General features: G+C 35.0%; 1 protein-coding gene across 1 annotated transcript in view; it reads right to left on the bottom strand.

Annotated features, from left to right (window-relative positions):
• Nucleotides 1–1,607: 1,607 nt before the first annotated feature.
• The window catches only part of LOC107555703 (vesicular glutamate transporter 2.2), a 13,721-nt gene continuing 7,580 nt past the window's right edge, over nucleotides 1,608–7,748 (bottom strand). The window contains exons 8-12 of the mRNA XM_016238582.1: nucleotides 6,675–6,824; nucleotides 5,434–5,566; nucleotides 5,217–5,327; nucleotides 4,964–5,091; nucleotides 1,608–3,187 (exon numbers count right to left, since the gene is read on the bottom strand). Coding sequence (XP_016094068.1) covers nucleotides 2,840–3,187; nucleotides 4,964–5,091; nucleotides 5,217–5,327; nucleotides 5,434–5,566; nucleotides 6,675–6,824 — 870 coding nt within the window. The 3' untranslated portion in view covers nucleotides 1,608–2,839. The remainder of the gene's footprint in view (nucleotides 3,188–4,963; nucleotides 5,092–5,216; nucleotides 5,328–5,433; nucleotides 5,567–6,674; nucleotides 6,825–7,748) is intronic.

The raw sequence follows: 7,748 nt of genomic DNA, 5'->3' as shown, positions 1-7,748 counted from the left end.
GGTCTTGGAGGGTATGGTCTTTAATTCTGTTCTATACTCTCATGGCAAATAACAAATGAATGCCCAGCATGCTCAGCAGTCTGTTGTACAGGTGTAAAATGGTATTGATTAGTGATTTGTTCCCATCTAATTTGCTGGCGGTAATTTGTCCTTTGTAGGTCATTCACCTTAATCAGATCCACTGGTGTAATGAGTCAAATCTATTGACTCTGACTACATATAAGGTTTACACACTAGAGAAGTCCTGACGGAGTGTTTGATGGATATTAAATACGATTTGAGGATGTACATTATAGGAAGCATGATGGAGCATCACTTTCACAAACCCGTGTATATATTCTTGTCTCGTGAAAAGTAATACTTATAATAGAATAATAATAGAAATAATACTTTAAAAGAATAAACTTAAGTGCAAACTGAATGTAATTGCTTGAATATTTAATTGCATGGTAATTACCATTGAAAACTGTATTGTAGTTTACATTCATATTTAATGCAAACTTTAGCTGAACTTTGATGTTTGTAAGAGAAACAAACAAAGAGACAAAAAAGAGACGCAACAATTTAAAATCAATGCCCAGGATGATTTTAATAACTATATCATGCAAAAATAATCATCACACTCTATAAAGAACATCAACTCTTATCTTTTCAAAACCAGAAAATTGCCTTTAAATTTTGGTCCACCAGTCGCAAAAATGAAAGGAAAGACATAATAATAATGTCTTGATTGGAATAATTTAATATAAAATCACACTTAGTGAGCAATCCGTACAGTTTAACACTTTTTGACATCAACAAATCGCTTGTTTGACACAACAATAGAATATAACAATCACTTGTGCACTTCAGTCTCAGGCAAGAGGCCATGAAAAGAGCTTTAGGTTTGTGATAAATTCACCACAAAATACACAAATCTAGAAAACATCTAGCTGAGTTTCAGAACAACGTAAAGCATGGCTCAGATCCCAACCTCTGAAAATGGCCTTGAGTTTTCTGACCAGAACAAACATAAGCTGATTCTGATGCTTCAATAAGACTCTCCAACCATTTGAATGACTCCCGTAAACTAGACACAATTCAGATTTGATGAATGAATTAGATGTTGAATATAACAAGATTGCTGATGTTATCAGTAAATTATTGCAGTACATGTTCTTAATAGTTTTTTTTTTTAAGACTTTGACACATCATCTTATATTACTGCTGGTTGACTAAACACAACACTGGTTTGTGTCATGAATGGAGGATCAGAGTGAATTTCACAAAAAACGTGCAAGTTTCAAAGAAAATCAAGCTGTAGGGCCATTATTATTATGATTATTATTGTTTTTATTTGCTTATTTATTCATTACTTTGACAGCATTGTAGTATTGATAGTATTTTTTGCATTACGGTAATGAGAATTTGGGGCTAAATGTGCTTGATTGTTATAAATGTTTTTTTTTTTTTACTTAAATGGTCCTAAAAACAGGCTTAATTTTCTTAATGCAATATAAAATTCCTTATTTCTTTTCTTTTGATTTTTAGATGAAATAGAACCTGCGCATCCTAACAGGTTTTGTGAAATTCACTCAACATATTATATCAGCTTTGCATGGCAACACTTAAATACATCAGATGATCAGGATTTGACCATACATGTGGAATGATCTCAGTGGCATCACAATATACATCCCGAACGGACAACCTCACTCTTATGACAGTTTCTATGATAAATATGGCCCAAAAAGAACAGTAAGTACAGATATCACTGACCCAGATTCACAACATTCTCACAGAAACAGTAAACCCATGTCACTTAAGATAGAAATTAATTGTTTTCCCAAATAACAACATGTCCGTGCATTCAAAGTGTCTTAGAAAATGTCTGGTTTGTCATTGTTGGTTAAAACGGAACATTTTAAATGAAGACCAGCTTAATACCACTTAAAATACAGGACTGTATTGCCAAGCACACACTTGAATGTATTGTTGATGTAACTATAGCTGAACAAAACTTATACAAGGTTACACTTTAAAAAGTTCTCAAGTGTACTTTAGGACGTTTCAACATTTAAAGGTTTATCAATATATTTCACACTTATTTTAATACACATCATCTTTCAGATTTGTGCTATTTTAGATTCTCTCTGCATCAAATAGTAAATGTCTTTTTTTGCTCTACCTTCTAGGTTTATGTCCCAAATAAAAGGACTAGTGTATAATGTGTAATATAGTACACGTACATAATGATAAACAGCATTCTTTGTAGGTTTAAGTTATACAATATAGTTAAATAACCCAAATTTTGCATATTTTCTGTAAGGTCAATGGCAAGAGCTCTGTAAACCAGAGTGAAACACTTGTTTCTTTTGAACAAAACTACATTCATCTAAACTATACTCATCTCAACTCTACTCTAATTAGTTCTGACCAATGAAACTAAACTACTCATCTGCTAAAGTTATAGTAGAAGACACACAACTAAAACCAAACTGGTTTAAACCTGCAAAAAAACAGCCAAGACCTGTGCTTTGATTACAGATGTCTGTGCTATTAAGTATTGTCAGCTGATTAAATGTCATAAACCACAGTAATAATTGAACATATCTGTATTTTTTAAAGAAAACATTTACATAGCCATACATATTCTTTATATAATCCTAAATATGATTTTTTTCATTTAATTATCAGTATATTCTCATTAATATCTCTGTATATTATTATTTATTATTATGCCCAATCTTAAATATCTTCTCTATTCACTTCAGATTGGCTAAAGACTCAAAAATGACTCCGATAGCTATGCTTAAGCACAGCCTATCTGTCTTTATTTCTTCTATCTATCTCTTTCTATCTAGGAGTACCGGTCTCCCGCATACGTCTGCTCGGCGTCCTCCTGGATGTATTCCTCGGTTTTCTCCCAGCCTTTCGCCCATCCCCCATTCAGCTGCGTTGTGGCCCCATATGTTTTGGCGGGGCCCCCAAGAGCGGCCTGGCCTCCGAAAGGAGCGTGGCTCAGCGTGATGTCACCGGTCTCCTCCGCTAACTCGTCTTCATCGATGAAGCCACACTTCTCCTCACTGGTCTCCTCTGGATCGGCCCACGGCTGCTTCTCGCCGGATGCAAAAATCCCGTAGAAGACCACGCCGCCGTAATGCACCAGCGAGGCGATCAAGAACACATTCTGCCATTCCTCACGAGTCTGACGGACAAGAAAAGACCAACTCAGGAATGCAGTCTTTGACTTTTTGTCATGTCATTCCTTGTGGTTTAGAATGATATGCCTGTCTACTGCTCAGAAAGCAGTAGACAGGCATATCTTTGACTTTGACTTGATTTTCTACAATATTTGAAAAACAGAATGCGAACAATATGCGTTATGCAACAATAAACATTTTAGATTTGCTTTGCTGCATCTTTGTCGCATGACCTCATTACGTTGTATGTTTAGCTCTTGGAAATGTTGTTTTGGATTTTTGTTCCATTTCGTGTAAAACCTGTTGTGTAATAAAGAGATGATAAAAATATGGCTTATATAATGTAGCTATCATTGGTTATACTGGAAATGTCAGGTTGAGTGCACTGCAGTGTGTTCTCTCCTATCCTGCACATTTTGTCAAATGTATTGCAGGTAATTCTGAACAGTACATGTATGTTTAACCCTATAAAGCCTGTTGTCTATTGCATACTGGTACACAAATTTCAAAGGCTTCTAAATCATCAGTATGAGCAAAACTTTGCTGAAAAACATACTGTATACAGTACATGTCTTCTGTTGACTGATTGATAGTTTATATGTTTTTAGCAAGTGAGTTTTTGCTGTGAAATCTTTACTGATTTTTATGAAGTAAACATAAGAATAAGTTTTGTTGTTAGCAATATTTCAAGGTGAACACTTACTGGACTGAAGCGATTGAAGCATTGTATGTTTTCATTCCCACAATTAAAACTACACTGTAAAAAAAATTCTGTAAAATTTATGGTAAGAAAATGGCAGCTGTGGTTGCCAGAATTTTACCGTAAAAAGTACAGTAGCAACGTTTAAGTTTTACGGTTTTAACTTAAATTTACAGTTAAATACCGTCATTTCATTAACTGAAATAACGTTAATATGCCAACCTACTGAAGTACTGAAATCTGTTTTGTACCTTTGTAATACACTGATAACCACCAAATGAAGGTGTTGATGAGAAAGTCACATGATGAAGCCCATCACAATCAGCTTTTAAATAATAACATATATAGAAGGTGCACAGTATCATTCACACAAACACTAAACACCATCATGCTAACACACATGAAACTGAAATAATGCAATACACAGTCATTTAACAACATTAGGTGTAACATACAAACAAAACTGATAAGAAGAAACATAGTTATTTCAACAACAAAAAAAACATCAAATTTGAAATTCCGGGAATGTCAATTTACGGTTATTCACTATAAATCATATGGTCTTTTTCACTTCCACAAATGGTATACTACCGTAAAATTACATGTAATGTCCAATACAGTTTTTCACTGTATGTAATAGGGGAATTTACCGTTAACCATTTAACAGGTTTTTACTGTAGCATTTTTACAGTCTTTTACCGTTAAATTCACGGTCATTTTTTACAGTGTGCAGGGCTTTGATCATAAAACTTTTTTTTTAACTATTTAAAAAAAGGTTTTAAATATGATCTTATTAAGACATATTATTATAAGATATAGAGTGAAAAATTGTATTTTTATCATTTGTTGATGTGGTCTACTATAAATATCTCATTGATTTACAGTACAAATCAGAATGCCATTTATTAAATGCTACTAAAAACACATAACGTTTTTCGCTATATAAATATAGTTTGATATGTTGTCTAATAAACTGTTTAATTGAAAAAAAAGTTAAATTTTTCTAACTATTGTTTCATATGTCAGATGGCAGCAATAAACATGTGATAATGAAAGTAGGGCCAATTTCAGAATTTCTCACCTTGTTTTTGGTCATAGCACCTACAATGAGAGGGCAGACCATACCAGAGAGAGTGCCCACTCCATTAGAAATACCCATCAGTATGCTGGCGTACCTCGGCGCGATGTCCAAGTGGTTGACATTGAAACCTTGAAGAGGGCCAGGATAAAGGAAGAAATCAGAAATATCAGGAGACATTTATTTGAGATATTGTTGAATGCAATGGGATTTCAAAACTTGAAGCCTGTATCACGTCAGTGTGTGAATGTCTCACCTGATATAGCAAAGCCGCTAAAACCAACAGCTAGCACCAGAAACGAGATGGCCACACCTTTACTGTGAGAGAAACCAACCACTAACAGCAGAGTGGCCTCCATTCCAAACCCTAAAATGAAATTATGTGTGGGTCAAAGGTCACACCATGCCATAATGTTTTCTATTAATTCCAAACACAAGATACAATTAATCTAATGAAATGTGGTGACTCTTACCGCCACAGTTCATGATTTTCCTGACGGTTGTGGTGGATAAGATGTTTTTGCTGCGCAGGAAGTCAGCCAATTGACCGCCGATTGGCACTATGATGGTCATGACCAGGTGGGGTAGAGCAGAGACCATACCGACCTGACAACACCACAGACAACATCAGTGGGATAGTGATGGGACAAAACCCCATACGAGTTATGATCTTAAGTTAAAATATTGAAGAATCACTGAGCCACACTTTTCAATACAATGAAATTTACTGGTGATTTTTAGGATTTTTAGGACTTTTAAGAAAGGCAGTGTGCTTAATTGTATTGAGTGTGCACCTGTAGTGTACTTCAAATTGTAAAAGCATATTTAAAAAAACGTGAAATTACTTATGAAATGCACTTATGTCCTTATAAAGTGGTTCAAAAATCACTTGTAACTTTATTTAGTATAAATTAAAACTTTTTAAGTATGCTAAATAGTACTGTACTTCTTCTAGTCCTTTTTCACAAGGGCTGCAAAGATTAAAAATGCATGTCTCAAGACCAGTTGTAGAGTTTATTTGCACATATTCCTCACACAAATGTATCATATAGCTTCATAAGGCGTAAAATGTAGTGCACAAGTCATATGGAGTAGCAGCAGACATAGCAGCTCAGATATTATGCTAATTTTCTCAAATGTAAAAACCTGTCATTTTCTTTTATCAAATAAAACGATGCAAACCTCTATAATGCTATTTAATTAGCACACTTGATACAAAATGTGTGGATCAAAAATAGCTCAAATATACTATATACTAAATACAAAGATACCATATACTAATACTGAATCACTACATTGAAATCCTAAACGAGCCCTAACTGATAAAACCACAAAACAAATCCAATCTCCCTGCATGCCACACTATGAGGCAGTTCTGTCCAGCAGAATCAAAGCAGTGGTTCAATTACACCTGTCAGACCTGCAGGATGTATGTCACTCTTTCAGCTCAGGAGTCGAAGATCAATAACAATGTCAGGCTTTATTTATGTACGCCACTGTGAGCACACATTTCTGAATGCCCAACATCTCAAATACAATCCAACACGGGCGACTCAATGCATGACAGCAGTGAATGAGGGTCAAACACAACAGACAGTGACGATTCAAATGAGGTCTGAGAAAAAATTGCATACCAGACCAATTCATACAGCAAATGCAAACGCACAACGACATGCCTGAGATCTGATTAAATCAGTTTAGCTGCTTCTCTCACCTTACTGATTTCAAAGCCAAACACTTCTTCAAAGTACGCTGGCTGACTGATCAGCAACAGATAGAAAGTCCAGCTCCTACAGAAGTTGGCCACAATGATTGCATAGACCGGCATGGAGGTGAAGAACTTCCTCCAGGGCGTCTTGAATTTCTGTAGAAAAAAATTGAGATGGGAAAGTCTATAGCACACATCTAGCATGACGATCTTGAGCAACCATTTCTTAGAGTGCTTAAAGAACCCTTCTATAAAATGATGTAGATTCTCAATCTCTCTCCAGGGCAAAAGATCTTCAAACTCAGGAACTTAAGAAAAAACATGATTTGCAACTTGCTATTGCTAACATCTTTCTGCTAAAAATTTCACACTAGTTAGGGGTCAATTTTATTTAATTATTGTTATTTTTAAAGAAGCCTTTTATGTTCACCAAGGCTGCATTTATTTGATCAGAAATACAGTAAATATTGTGAAACATTATTACAATGTAAAATAACTATTTTATATGTTAATATATTTGTACATATAATTTATTCCTGTGATCAAAGCTGAATTTTTAGCATCAGTACTCCAGTCTTCAGTGTCACATGATCTTCAGAAATCATCCTAATATGTTGATTTGCTGCTCAAGAAACATTTCTGATTATTATCAGTTGTGCTGCTTCATATTTTTGTGGAAACCATGTTCAATTTTTCCAGGTTTATTTGATAAATAAAAAGCTCAAATGACCAGCATTAGAAATGTCATTAATATAACTTTTGATAAATTTAAAGGTGACATATCATGAAAATCTGACTTTTCCAGGTTTTAAGTGCTATAATCAGGTCCCCGGTGCATCTACCAACCAAGGAAACGTGAAAAAGATTAACCCAATCACTTTGTTTTGGGAAGCCTTTTTCTGCAAGTGTCTGAGAAAACGAGCGCGTCTGATTTCACTCCCCTTGAGACGTTGCAAAGGGATCTTATTATAATATTACCGCCCCTTAATCTGTAAGTTTCCATCCACTGCGCCGTCATTGTGTTTTCGCAAGCAACAACGGTGTACCAGCTCTAATGCCATGCCGAAAGTCTGAGCAAAA

The sequence above is a fragment of the Sinocyclocheilus grahami genome, unplaced genomic scaffold, assembly GCF_001515645.1.
Source record: "Sinocyclocheilus grahami isolate Dianchi unplaced genomic scaffold, SAMN03320097.WGS_v1.1 scaffold543.1, whole genome shotgun sequence".
Classification (NCBI taxonomy): Eukaryota; Metazoa; Chordata; class Actinopteri; order Cypriniformes; family Cyprinidae; genus Sinocyclocheilus; species Sinocyclocheilus grahami.
Note: the sequence above shows the minus strand (reverse complement) of the source record. Positions and strands in the feature narration are given on the sequence as shown.